Here is a 14,130-nt window from a genome sequence, read left to right on the forward strand (position 1 = left end):
TTGTTCAAAGATAATTAGCATCCCATAACATTCTCTAAAGGACATTGTTCTTCAGAAATGTTGTTTGATGATCCTACATATAATGCAGGTCTTCTGAAGAATGGCAGCTCCACAGGCACTTCATGTGTCACAAAATCAAATAGCTTAAAAAGTGACCTCTGTTTTGAGATGCCATAGAAAGACCACTTTCTGTGTTTCATCTTTTACGTTCTCATGTGATGTTTGAACTGAAGGAAATACATTTTCCTAAAAAAGTGGCTTAATAGGAAATGGATTGGCCCTACAAATATAGGGTTAAGCAAATGCTGTACTAAAATAAAATGTAAAAATGGTGTACACACTCGAAACATTTCATATTTGGCAAATAACAGAATTGACACATTGAACACGTCGGAGTGGAAAATGAAGTTGCTTATTCATAACATGCCTTGATATTAAAGACTAGTTCGGAAAATTTTAGGATTTGTGTTTATTGATGAAGTAGCACTACAGATGGTGGTGCAGAACCCTGAAAGAGAGAAACTCAGTTTTGTATGTGTACGTGCTATTAGCAGCATGTAATTGGTTGTTAGTATAGCTGCAGTCTTTGGTGTGAGTATAGCTGAGTCTGGGTTAGATTTTCTCTTTGTTTCTTCACTGCCTATTGAAAGTGAAAACAACCCAAACTCTGACTTTAATTTTAAACGTTGGGTAATTTGTTATGTGGTATCCATTGCACTCAGTCTTTATCCACTGGTGAGGTTGTATTCCCCTTACTTTATGGAAGGGGGGAGTGTAGAAAACATAGTATAATTCTGGCATTTTCTTAAATGTGTTAAGCTATCTTAATTTAGTTCATATGCATATCTTAAAAGATAGGAACCAAGAAAATATTTTCAGGATGCTGAAGGTGCTGAAAAACAGGGTTTCTAATCTTTCTGCTAGAAATGTCAGTTCTGAATGATAGAGGGGCTCCTGATGATTGTGTTCCAAATGATGTGTGCCTGTATCTCAGAATGTAGGTGATCAAGTACTGAGGTCTTTCCCAAACAGAAAGCATCTGACTTCAGAACTATCTCAGATAGAGCTGTTTAGTTTATTTTCAGTAACAATAAAGTGTTCTTTAATTCTATCCAAACTGCTATGCCACTTTCAAGGAGCGCGTGAGGAAATGAAAAAGCAGTGACAGTGGCTTGTAAATGTGGCTGCAGGATTTTTATCCTACCTGCTGCAAGGGATTGAAAGAATTTTACTGGATGTGGATGAGAGAGCAGGCAAAATTGCAAAAGATGCCCAGCTAATGTTTTCCACCTGAGGATATCACAGGAAAGCCAATAACAGAGTCCATCAGTTTGACTAACAGTGGCTGTTGATGCATGCTCCGTTTTAAAAGTGCACCAGTATTTACATTTCTTGTGACTCTGTTTTCCTGCTAATATATGCATTTGGCAAGCAATTACAAAGACTGAGCAGCAGAGCATCCTGTGTAGCTGTGTATCTCTCTCTACCCATGCTGCTCTGTCTCGCAGTTTTCCCACTCTCTGGGTGTTTTGGCATAGAGCATTGGTCAGATCATAAGCAGAAATGGATGTGGCTTATTTAGATCATATAGATTTAGAAGTTACCAAGCTGTAAGTTCTCTGTGACAGGGATTTCATTGTTACCTCATCTGTGAAGATTCCATGGGCTTGGTAGAAAAGCTGTAACGTTTTCTGTAGGTAAGAAAGCTGGTGTCTTCACCTGCACTGCTTGTGGATAAAGAGTCCAGGAAGAATTTTAAAAGGAAAACTCAAATTTGAAATAAATCAGCATGCCGTTTGCACGCTGTAATGAAGATGCTAGTGTAAGTTTGCATCCTAATTGAGAATGTTATATATTTAATCCAACATAATTTTGCTTGCAAGCTGTGCTACACGTTTGTCTTTTCTGCCACAGGTTGTTCAGAGATGTGTGGGAGGCAGGTCCGCTTTTCACCCAGCTTTCATGTTTTCTATTCCCATAGGGCTGGATTGGTCTGAAGACAGTGGAGAGGAGTTGGAGGATTCAGAGCAAACTTCCTCTTACCAGGTTGCGTGGTCTGTCCGAGAAACCCTCGGCTACGAAAGACATGAGTGAGTATGATTCATCAGTGTTCATGCTGGCCTTGATGTAGTAAATCATGTAAATATGAGATTTATTTCAGTGGAGTCATTGGACCCTTATGTGTTTTGCTGAAACGAAGGATTTTTTGAACTCTTTTGTAAAGAGCTATTAAACAGTGTTCTACCTTCAGCCTCAGCTTTCGCTTAAGGTAGACGTCACTGTGCAGTCTCCTGTGAGAAGGATGCATCAGGAAAGAATTTAACCTTATTAGCCTAAATTTGGTTGGGTTTAGTGATGTTTATTCATGAACTTGTGTGTCTTGCTGTATAGAGAGATTTCCTGACTTGTAACCAAGAGAAAGGAGTTGTTCTTGGTTTCTTGTCTTCCCTACTGTTTGTGAATAAGCTTGTTAGTAAACTTACTGCATTTTACTCATTAATTCGAATGGTAATTGTGCAGGATTTTGTTTTAATGTGTTTTTTTCAAAGGGCATGGTATTTCTTTTAGTAATTAAGAAGTGTTGAATAAACTGTTGTTAAATAGTGGGGAGCACTGAAAGGAGGAAGGGATGTGTCTGAGCAGGTGTCAGCTGTTGGTGCAGAAAGGCCAGTACTGGTCTCATTATGCTGCTAAACCATGAATCTGGACTTACACCAGGATATCATTAATACACATCCTTATTAACATAAGTTGTAAGGTGCAAAGTTGAAGCAAAGCATCCCAAGTGTGTTGCTGTAAAGAAACCGTTAACAAAAGGAAATTGGGTCTCAATAATGTCTGACTGTAGTTTCTGTAAAGATGTTCTCTTTCAGTATGTTAATGGATTGCTTGATACTACAGCTTTCTCCCCTTTATTTATTCTTTAAATATCCCAGTTAAGTAGCATTTAGCATCATCTCATTGTTAAATGGAGATTCTGAGACTTGCCAAAGCTTCTATCTGTCCCTGAAGCATGTCTGCACAGTGAGCAACAGAGCTGTTATCAGGACAGGCAGCAACATACCAAGTACTGAGAGCCCTTAGTGAATTGAAGCCTAATCACAGGGTAGATTTTTACTTTTTAAGAAGAAAGGAGTTTTGAAACTATGAAAGACCATTGTTTTTAGGGCATTGAAAGTCAGAGAGTAAACTTTCACAAGCTTTAGTTCTACTTAAAAGGTGACTTCTGAACCAAAATGTTCTGGGAGAACATGAAGCAACATTCAGTTCATCTTTTAAATCACACATAATGTTCAAAGCAGATATATCTATCAAATGACTCCCATATGCTCATTTCTCTTTGACATTTGAACTAGTTCTTCCTTAGATCCCTAGTGCTTTTTTTTTCCATCAACTTCTAAAGGTCATCCGTGTGTATTTTGTCTTCTATTTGTCTTAACTTCCTTTGAATTTTTCCTCATCTTTTCTCATATTGATACCTTTTCTTGACATCTTTCTGATCTGTTCTAGCATTTTATGCATTTGAATTAAACAGTTTATTAAATGTTCTTGTTGGATACATTTTTGTGTAGTACTGGCTGCTTTTGTACTTCAGTCAGTCTGCCCAGCGTTGGCTGCTCCTCAGCAACTTTCCTGATTTAGTTTATTCATACACATTGACACGTGCACTTGCTGTCAGCCTCCTAAAACTTTTATTTCTGTTCTGCAACCTTCTGTAGAGGTTTTCTCTACATGAAATGTTTTACTTGGATGCTTTTGCACTCTGGTCTGTCTGCTGCTGAAGACAAATAAGTTCTTGGGTGATTTGATTCGTCAAAATGATACTGTATTGCTGGCAGTTCAGTCTGATAGCTCCTGGTTTGGTCAGCTTCCTGTGCTCTGAGTTTTGGTTAAAAAAAAAAAAAAAAAAAAAAGGCAGGAAAGCAGTGGAAATAGTTCTCCAAAGCTGTCAGGTTCCAAAAACATATGCCTAAAACTGTGGGAATTTGCTTACTCGTCTTTCTAGTTAAGCTGGTCAAATTAAAGCCACTCTCTCTCTCTCTCTTTCTTTTTCATTTGTGCCTGAACACACACATTAACTATAACCCTCAAACAAATTGCTTCTTTACCTTCTTCTAAATACATTTGAGACTGAACTTCTCAAAGTCTTTGTTGCTATTCCTTTGGGAGATCGCTCCAAATATTTATCTTAGCTTCTACAGGAAATGCCATTTAACTTTGAAAACGTTGTTTTTGTCTTCTTTGTTAGTTTAGAATATTTCTTGAAGAGACATTCCTATAGTAAGTTAATTGTATGTGCAATCAATATGGTAAAATATTCCATGCAGATGGTTAGATGAGTATGAATGTTTGAATTATGGGAAAAGTTATAGAATTGTAATTGCTATTTGATGTATTCCCTTAATGCCAGTACATGGTATCTAGAAGTATACTTTTGGAGAAGTATTTTAGGACCCTAAAAGCACCTACTCACAGAAACAGTTAAGGTGGATTTCAAAAATACTGTCACTTCATTGATTACTACGTAATTCAGTACAAGCCAAAGGCAGTCATCATAGCGTGCCTATTTCCATCTGACTCCTCTGAAGACAGCAGCAGGAATGCTTCTCAGAGCAGATGAGTAGAAGAAAGTGAGCAGCTCCCCATCCTTGCCTGCTCACAGGTTGTTTTTTTTTTTTTTTGCTCTCCCTTTTTACTGCCTTTGTTTTCTTCATGAAGTCAATGGTAATTCCCTTGATGACTGTGCATGACAGTTCTAAAGGGAAAGGTTGAGAAGAAGCTCTTTGGATGATTTATTAGATGACTTGCATGCATTTTCAGAATTCTTTTGAAAATCGAAATGCCACACATTAAATTTGGCTTCAAAAGTTATAGATGTGGCATAAGAAAATTGACAAAACAGAAGGTGATAAAGTTGTTTATAAAGGGACAAAAGTAAAAAGTATCTTTCAGTTTTGATACTTGCCTAGGTTTTATTGAAAAAAAGAAAAAAGAGGGTGTCATTGTGCTGTTCTTAGGTCTCACAGAAATATGTATGGTTAATCTAGCTGGCTGGGAAATAGCTTCTGAGTAGGCTTTTAGAAACTGCCTTGAAATAAACCCTTGTTAATTGCAGGAATGACTTTATTCTATGTCTTATATATGTGTCTTCATCTTGTTTTATAAAGTGATCTCATAAATTTCAATTCAAAATGTATTAAAATAGTATGACTTTTTTTCTGTCTATTTGAATGAGAGGCAAGTTCAAGTTCTCCAATCTAGAGACATTTGCATTGAAAAACACTCTTTCCTCCAGAAAGAAAGACCTTTTTTTCCTAAGAAATATTCTTCACTTAATGATGAATTAACTTTTGTAACCATATTTAAAATTAATATGTATGCACATTTGTTTAAGTGATTTGTCCCAGAGCAGATACAGCAATATTTCAGACCCCAGGCTGATCTATATTTAACTGATTCCATCCATATATTTGCTTTCTTTTAATAAATTAGGAGGAAAATCTGTATAGAGTATCATAGAATCATGGAATAGCCTGGGTTGAAAAGGACCACAACGATCATCTAGTTACAACCCCCCTGCTATGTGCAGGGTCACCAACCTCTATACCAGGCTGCCCAGAGCCACATCCAGCCTGGCCTTGAATGCCTCCAGGGATGGGGCATCCACAACCTCCTTGGGCAACCTGTGCTCCAGCACATTATTTTTTTCTAATCAGGTTGTTTTTTGTTGTTTTGTTTTGTTTCAGTAGGCATTCTTTTCTATGAATGCTTGTAAGTGTATTTTTTTTTTTCATCTTCAGTGTGAAAATATTTTAGACATTACATACATTAAATACCTTTAACAAGCTGCATGTTCCACATAGCATTTAACTGCAGTGGTTAGTTGCTTGCAATTTACATTTCTTGAAAGTAGTCTGTTATCTGTCTTAATAGGCAGAATTTCTAGTATGGTTGAATTGACGTAAAATTTCAAGAAATGTGTATTTGCATCCAGTGTGTGCTTGTGTGGAGTTTCTGTGGGCAGTCCTTGTGACGATGCCTTTTGGAAAGTCTCTTAAATTTAGCCTGCATGCAGATGGAATAAGATTTTCCACAAAAGAAAGTGGATTTTAGTCATATTGCCTTTCAGGGACAGCTGTTCTGCTCACTTTTGTGGATCTTACTCTGTGTAGTAAATATCCTGACCGATATCTTGCATTCTTCTGCTATCAGCAGTTGAGCTCTGCTTTGCCAGGTGCAGGTTTGGATGTTGGTTCCTCCAGTCTCACCAACCAAGCCCTACTGCCAGAGCCTTGAGGGGATGGGATTGATTTCACTTGTTTGGATTTCTTTTCTCTCAAATGGGGAAGTTGACAAAAAGTTCCTTGCTTCTGTAAGGGGAAACTTAAAGGAAAAACTGAACAAGGTTGTCTTTGCTTAGATTCAGTTTGCTCTGGGAGCAAAACCATCCTTCTGTAAACTGGTGCCTAGTATGTAGGACCACTTGGTATCTCCAGGGACCCCGTTGTTCCCAAGGATAAGTTCACTGCTTTGTGATTTTATTTATTGGTTTGATTTCATCAAACTGAGCACGTTGATGTGGCTTTGGTGGTCCTGTTGATAAGTGCGTGGACATATAGAAAGCCCAGATACATGGGGAAAAAGGTTTCTCAAGCAAACAAAGACAGAGATCAGTCCTGATCATTGCTGGTCTGATTTTTTCCCTCAATAACTTCAGAATTAAACATGCATTTCTCCTGCATGGGTAGCATTGCAGCAAGGGGAGAGCAGCACTGTCTTAAAATCTCCTTACAAAGTAGGTCACCTGTACTTACTTCTCCCTTGCTCCCTTTTTTAAAATCCTCTCAGAATTGGTGCAATTATGGGGAGGTGGCCTGTGTTACCCTACAGTGTTCTTGCAGCTGACTGTGATGAAATCGAGATATCAGTCCGGCTTATCTGTGAGAGCTGCAGGGTTGGGTTTGGATGTTAAAAGTCAAGGGACACACTGTGGGCATTTCTTAGTAACAAGGCTGAAGTAAGTCCTTTCCTGCTGTGGGCATGGGACTGGTGTATGTTCAGTGCAAGAAGCAGGGAGCATGAAGAGCTAGCTGGTTTAGGAGGAAAAACACCACTTGGCAAAGTAAGGGGAATTGGGAAAGGTCAGCAGTTTTGGTTCTTGTTAGAATTTGACCATCTTCTCCACATGACCTTTTTTCAATAAATTTCCACTGAATAGCTCCCCACCCTAGTCTTCACCATTAATTGCACTTTGATTTAAGAGTTTGTCTCATTTGCTGAGACATTTACAGTAAATAAAGGTTAACAGTATAGATTTTTTTTTTGAACAGCAGGCTCCAGACATTTAAATGTGTCAGAGTTGATGATAAATTGATGTAATCTCTAATAATGACATGCTAAGAAGGCTAAGTGCCTTTAGAATTCAAACAGGTTCTTGCTCTTACCCTTTTCTCGAGCATCCCTGCTTGTTTTCAGCCTTTGGATGTCTGTGGGGCTAGAAGATGGAGGCCAACTTAACAATTCTATTAAATAGACATGTTGAAGTTCCTTTAAAAAAAAAAAAAGAAATTGCTTAAAGCCTCTTTGTATTTATTTCTTTTTTCTTGCCTCCAGGTCCGATGATGACAATGCGGATGACAGGAGTTCCAGGGTGACCAGACTTTGCACTTACTTTCAGCAGAAATACAAGCACCTCTGCCGCCTGGAGCGGGCAGAATCTCGTCAGAAGAAATGCCGGCACACGCTCCGGAAAGCCTTGCTGCAGGCGGCCAGCAGAGAGCCAGAGCGTGCCGGGCAACTGATCCAGGAACTCCGGAGAGCGACCTGTGCTCGCAGCAGGTGAGAGCATCACCTGCAGTAAGACAGGGCTGGGGCAGGGTGAGGGTGGGCAGGGTTTCTAGCAGCTGAAGCTGAAATGCTGAACTCTGAAACTGGTAGGCATGCTCACAGCAGAACGGCCGTGGCATGAAAATGCTGCCATCAGGGTAAAATAATCTTGGCATACATCGTTTTCTATTAAAAGAGGCATTTTTCAGCTTTGTGTTCTAAAACGTGGATTGTTTGTTCAAAGGTAGCTGGATTCTTTAATGTCTTAAGAGAACTTAGTGGCCCACTAAAATTTATTCTTGCTAATGAATGTATGCATTTTGTCTATCTCCAAATATCTGGCACTTTGCTAAGTTCTACAGAAAGTGTTGAGTTTGGTCTGCAGTTTACTGCTTCAATTCATTTTTTTTTTCCTGCTTTCTTTAAGCCCCCTCCCCCCCCCTCCAGCCTTATCACTTTTTAATTCTCTTCCCAGCAAATCAAACAGTTCATACTTTTTATTAGATTTAACTCAATCTAGCATTAAATGAAACTTGGCAACAAAAATCTTCTAACAGCTCTGAAGGTTACCTTCAGTGGGAATTTTTTCTAGATAATGTCAACATCCCTCCAGCTCTTGGCGAGCTGAGAGTTGGTTGATATGTGTGTGTATAGAGACTGAGTAAGTCTGAACCCTGGTGTTATGTCTTGTGTACCCTCAGTTCCCTTTGATTTCTTGGTTTTGCTTTACAGGGTGTGTTACTATGGGTTTGGGGAAAGCTGACATGAGAGGCAGGCCAGGTATCGAGAGTATATTCTGATGATTAGATGCTCTTGTTCCTGGCCAGTGGGCAGTGGTTCTTGGCAGTGGGAGGGCTTATTGCTGGGGAGGTGGAGTGATGCTGGAATAATTTCTCAAAAGTGTAATATAGAGGTACACAACTAGTTTATGAAAGTACATACATTTCTCCAAACTTCAGCTGCTGCAGAACCCTTGCCAGAACTGACAAACTCTGGGGTTTTTGCTACTGAGACCTTTTATTACATGAAAGATTAAATTGTTCTCAGAAGACTAGGGTAGCCAGGTATGCCTGTCATCACTGCTCTAGTTAAATTAGGTAACTGCGGTCTTTTCATTTGCAAAATGTTTCACGGATAGTATCGCTAACTAAAACTTTGCTCAGTCAAAGTGCAGTTGATGACAGTAATGGATGAAGGCAAGCAGTCAGGCTACAGACAGCTTTTTGTCAACCTAGAAAACAACGTGTACAGAGGTGAAATTCAGCCCTGGAACCTCCAGCTTTGTCTACGTGAAGGTGACAAATGCCTTGAGAGCAGGCTAACACCGAGTGAGCTGTGTAACACTTGCAGTACTCATCCACACTGCTGTCTGGTTGCCTGCTTGCAGCTCAGGCTCAAAGCACCGAGGCTGTGCTGAGGAAGCACTCAGCTCTGGGGATCTGCTGGTGGATTGGGCTGTAGCACGTTGACGAAGGAGAGCTTTTACCCATGTTGAGCACGCTCAGGCTCTGCCACTCCAGAGCTCAGTCTAAGTTTGTCTGAGCACATGCTTGCATGTAAGCTCTGGGGATGCTCGGCATGTTTTGATTTATGAACAGGCTTGAAAATGCACTTGACTGCCCATGTGGGCATACCCAATACTTTGTATTCTGAAAGTTGACTTCATTTTAAGGATCACCTATGATGACACTCGCTTATTGCTATTCTGGGCTCTGCTGCAGGATGTAGTAATATTTACATAGTAATAGCACCAGAGCACCTCTCTTTACAATTAAGGCCCCATCAAATTAACAACAATCCTCTTAATACAGTCATACCTTCACCTTTCATTGACATCTATTCTGTATCCCTGTTTAGAGTGTGGTAGTAGATGTGCACCCATCTGGATCATGGCACACACACACGTGATCTACAGTGTTTCATCCTGCTGTGCCACAGTCAGTGGAATGGTTGTGGTAAGTTAATACCTGAGACTGGGTTTTGGACTCCAAACTCTTTTATGCTTTTGTTTCAGCCCAAGCCAAGCCAGGCAGAGAGATGCAGAACCAACAACCTGTAGTGGCACTTCGAAGGGAGAACCATGCACTAACAAGGCCCTTCCATTCACCAGGCATTGTTTTCAGCGTATCCTCTTAACTGTTTGGAAGTGGAAGTTTTCCTGCTTTAGAGTCGTTCGTTAGGTTCTTGCATTGACAAAGATGTTGTCACAAAGTAGTGAATGTTTGTTAGTGCCTTGTCAGCTTTTAGCTTTTCCTTGTGGGTCTGCAGACAGTGAAGATAAGTGGTTTGTTACTGATATCTTTCGTAGTCACACTGTTTTACTCCTGTAAGCTATGTCTGGTGGGTATAAGAAATCTGCATGAAAATGATCATATTTCATGGATAAAATGGTACAAAACACGTGGTCCTCAATCTCATGGCTTTCATATAATGGCTTTCATATAATTTTTGATAGATTCAAGTAGGCTACCTACCTATGAAAGGTTTATGGAAACAAGTTTTCACATGTGGTTGAAAAAGATGACATACGCACTGTCTGGGAAGGTGGAAATCTGTTATTTTGCATTGCTAAAGAAACTGAAGAGAGGGAATCAGAAAGTCCAAATTCTAAATGAGGAAGAACTCCCAGTGCAGAGAATTTCAAGCAACATCTGGAAAGATGTAAAGAGTTTTTGCGTGAAGCTCACAGAGGAGGAAGCATACTAGAGGTGAGGTTTAATTCTGAACACTATAAACAAGCAGACCTCTGACCCAGCATACTTAAGAATTCTGCAGTCTTGGTCTTTTTATAGATGAAGACTTAGAACTTTTGTAGGTGAAATTCCTTTTATTGGAGGTTTTGGTATTTTAAGAGAGTAGTGTGTTTCTGTTTCAGCTGCTAGCAGATGTTGGCACCTTTTCAGTTGTTTGGGTTGGCTGTGTTTTGGATCTTCCTTGTGATTTAGAATTCTATTTTATTTTTCTTTAAATTTAAGTGGTTTTGTTTGTGGGTGTATATAGAGTGGTCAAGAATAGTAATTTTTGCATTTATACCTGTTTTGTTTTTTTGTTTGCATTCTTCTCATTGGAAACTTGAAAGAAGCAGTCTGCAATCCAGATTGCCTTCTGCAGTTTCTTCTTCCCATTTTCTTTTTCTTTTCCTTTACATTTTAGCATTTTAGTATTTTTTTGAACACACATAATGATCTTGAGGGTAGAATCAAACTGAAAACTATTCAAGACAGGAGGAGTACTTCTACTGTTGCTGAAAAAAGCCGCAATGAAATACCTGTTTGATTTGCTTTAAGACTAGAAACATTTTCACTTCTGCAGGGAATTTTTCTGAAGGAAATATCAGTGAGCTTACGTTTAGATTTACTTGACCTTTGTGTCTGATTACACATCTTTTTTTCAGGGGAGCAGGAAGGATCTTCAAACTTCTTTGTCTGAGTTGTACAGATAAATGCCAAGAATGTACCTCAAAAGATTGAATTAAGAAATAGTCTTTCTTTAATGTTTCAGTATGGATTGTCATTAGTCTGTAAGGAAATAGTCATGTTGACTACACTGCTTCAACTGGTACTATTGATCTATTGATTAAGAATCCAGGAAAAGACTTCTTTTTGCTAAGAACTCATTAGTGAAATAGCTGCTTCCATAAAACTATCTCAATATATAATAAAATCATTAGAGATTCTGCATGAATGCACTTTTTCACTTTAAAACTTGGGTTTGAGCCTTACCTAACTTTGAACTTGAATAACAAAGTTAAGATACCCATTAAAAGTAGCATCCGTGGACAGATAAAGTTGAAGGCTCTGATCTTTACCAGATGGATAAATCAAAGGGCGTTTCTCCATCGTTGCTTTGTGTGTTATTCCTGATTCAGAAATGCACAGATATCTTACTGAACCGTTCTCAGCAGCTCTTCTCAAGTTGCACAGCCAAGTTTGCAGATGGTCAGCAGTGCTCTGTGCCAGTTTTTGACATTACACATCAGACACCTCTGTGCGAAGAACATGCCAAAAAAATGGTAAGTACTAAACCATAATTATTTCTTTGTACTGAGTAAACTCTTGCTTGATAACTAGAGAATTCACAAACTTAAGAGCTCATTGCCTTTTACTTTCTTAAGAGGGTAAAAGATTCCTGGTTAGTGTAAAGTATGCTGTAGAAATCTTTTAGATACTTTTGCACATGAGAATATCCTCCTCTCCTTTATCAAGAAATAAAAAAGTCTTTGTTAGAGATCCTGTGGCCATTTTATTTGGACTCACTCCTGGCCCTTGGATCTGAATATACTATGAGTTATGGTATGAACAGAGCACTGCTTTTCAAACAACTTTGCTACGCAGCATCCCAGGCATTTTCTAGAGGAAGTGTAGATAGCAATTACAAACGTAATGATTTTGCTACTTAATTTACCTTTCAGTGACTAAAGAAGCTGTCTTTAATCCCCTTCAGGGATCTTTGCATCCCAGAGGAAAAGCCTACAACACAGTGAGAGAAGGCACAAATAGAGACGATGTCCTCTACTCTCCCTTTATGCCTTCAGTCTTCCAGAACAAAACTTCTCAGATCATGTGCACCCACTACTGTCTTGCCCTTTCTTCAAGGCAGTAGGCATTAAACTACTGGTTCTGTTTTGTTCTGTTATTGGACTCTGTCTTTTTTCTTGTTTTTGTTTTTTTTTTTTTGTCCTCCTCTCTCTAATAATTCTGAAATACTGAGTTTTCTAGGTTAAAATGTGATGGTTTCTGCTACACAAATAGGTTTGTATGGGATGTTTTCCCTTTTCCCAGCTAGTCTTTACTGTGTCTGTCATTATTTACTTCTGCAGCAGATAAAATCCTCTGCCATTCCCAGCACAATGGTAACTGAGAATTGAAAAATGTTTGCTTTATTTTGTAAATGGCCACTGGGCTACTCTTAAAAAGCAGTGAGCCCATAGTTGCTCATACTCTTTACAAATCCCTAGTCCTAGAGTCCTGTCTTTTTTATATGGAAGTGGACAGTTGAGGATGCTGTCTGCAGCTGCTGCACTCCATTATTACCACCTTACCAAAGTATTCTGTCTTTAATATTCACAGGAATGCTACCAAAAGAACAGTTTTGCAGAGATTTAGTTAGGGTTTGTTATGATGGTTTTGTTAAATAACACTGTACAGCCTCTTCTATTTACCATAGCCCAAACTTTGGTGTCTGTGATTTTTTTTGCCAGAGAGGGAAGAAACAGCTTAATGTTTATGTCTTGCCTGGGTTTAAGTTAGTGGTCTCTCTTGCATTACATATGAACATAATGAGGGGCAAGAAAAGTAATATTTGTTCTTTATTTGCTTCTGCTGCTATTGTTTTGTTCCTGAAGGACAACTTCTTGAGGGGGGACAGCTCCCGTAAAGTTCAGCACCAGCAGCAGAGGAAACCCAGGAAAAAAACAAAGCCACCTGCACTTACCAAAAAACACAAGAAGAAGAGAAGGCGAGGCCCACGCCGGCCCCAGAAACCTATTCCTCCTGCAGTGCCCCAAGGGAACCTCACCATGCCTGCCAGTGTCTCACTGCCAGTAGAGATGCCCCATATACGGTTAGTGGCAGCCTTGCCCCACCCTGTCTCTGCTATCTTGAGTGTTGTAAATAAGTACTGTAGAAAGGTGTGATGTTACTGTGCTGATCAGCATCTGGAGCAGTAAGATGCTTTTGGAGAAATTACATCTCCATGTGACTGTTGGGGAAAAAAAAACAACAGAACTTAGACTCAGTAATTTTAGATCTGAGCAAATACTGAATTTGATGGATAAAATGTGAGGAAATGTCCATTCATAGTTGTTGTCTGAAGGAATCAAAGTCAAACACCAGGGACTAATGGTTCTTTCTGTCCAGGAGCCCCTCCACCCCAGAGCTGAGTGCCGATGAGCTGCCTGATGATATCGCCAACGAAATCACAGACATTCCACATGACTTGGAATTGAATCAGGAAGACTTCTCTGATGTCCTGCCACGGCTGCCCGATGACTTGCAAGATTTTGATTTCTTTGAAGGTATTGTTTTATTTTATTCTATGCTAGTGTGAACACAGACAGTGAAAAACAAGTATTTCTGAAGCATGCATTTTGAGGGGCTGCTTGCTTTCCCAGAGAGGCAGTAACTTCTAGACAAGGGAGAATATGTCTTCCCTATTGTTTGTGAGCTCTGAAGTAAAGCAGCCTTTGAGAAGACTGGTGTGTGTAGATGAATGCTTGCTCTTATAATTACTGCTCTGTAAATCCTAATTGGTTTAGCTTTTTAATAATTCATTTTGCATTTTTATTGCCTGTCAGTGTTGCAG

The 14,130-nt window shown here is 39.3% G+C and overlaps 1 protein-coding gene across 4 annotated transcripts in view; it reads left to right on the plus strand.

Moving 5' to 3' along the window:
- INO80D (INO80 complex subunit D) overlaps positions 1-14,130 on the plus strand; it is a 44,129-nt gene that overhangs the window by 16,477 nt on the left and 13,522 nt on the right. For all 4 annotated transcript variants that reach the window (XM_010713503.4, XM_010713504.4, XM_010713501.3 and 1 more), the window contains 6 exons: positions 1,982-2,090; positions 7,615-7,839; positions 9,842-9,951; positions 11,706-11,839; positions 13,172-13,389; positions 13,686-13,843. In XM_010713503.4, coding sequence (XP_010711805.2) covers positions 1,982-2,090; positions 7,615-7,839; positions 9,842-9,951; positions 11,706-11,839; positions 13,172-13,389; positions 13,686-13,843 — 954 coding nt within the window. The remainder of the gene's footprint in view (positions 1-1,981; positions 2,091-7,614; positions 7,840-9,841; positions 9,952-11,705; positions 11,840-13,171; positions 13,390-13,685; positions 13,844-14,130) is intronic.

This window comes from Meleagris gallopavo, chromosome 7, assembly GCF_905368555.1.
Source record: "Meleagris gallopavo chromosome 7, MGAL_WU_HG_1.1, whole genome shotgun sequence".
NCBI classification, from domain to species: Eukaryota; Metazoa; Chordata; class Aves; order Galliformes; family Phasianidae; genus Meleagris; species Meleagris gallopavo.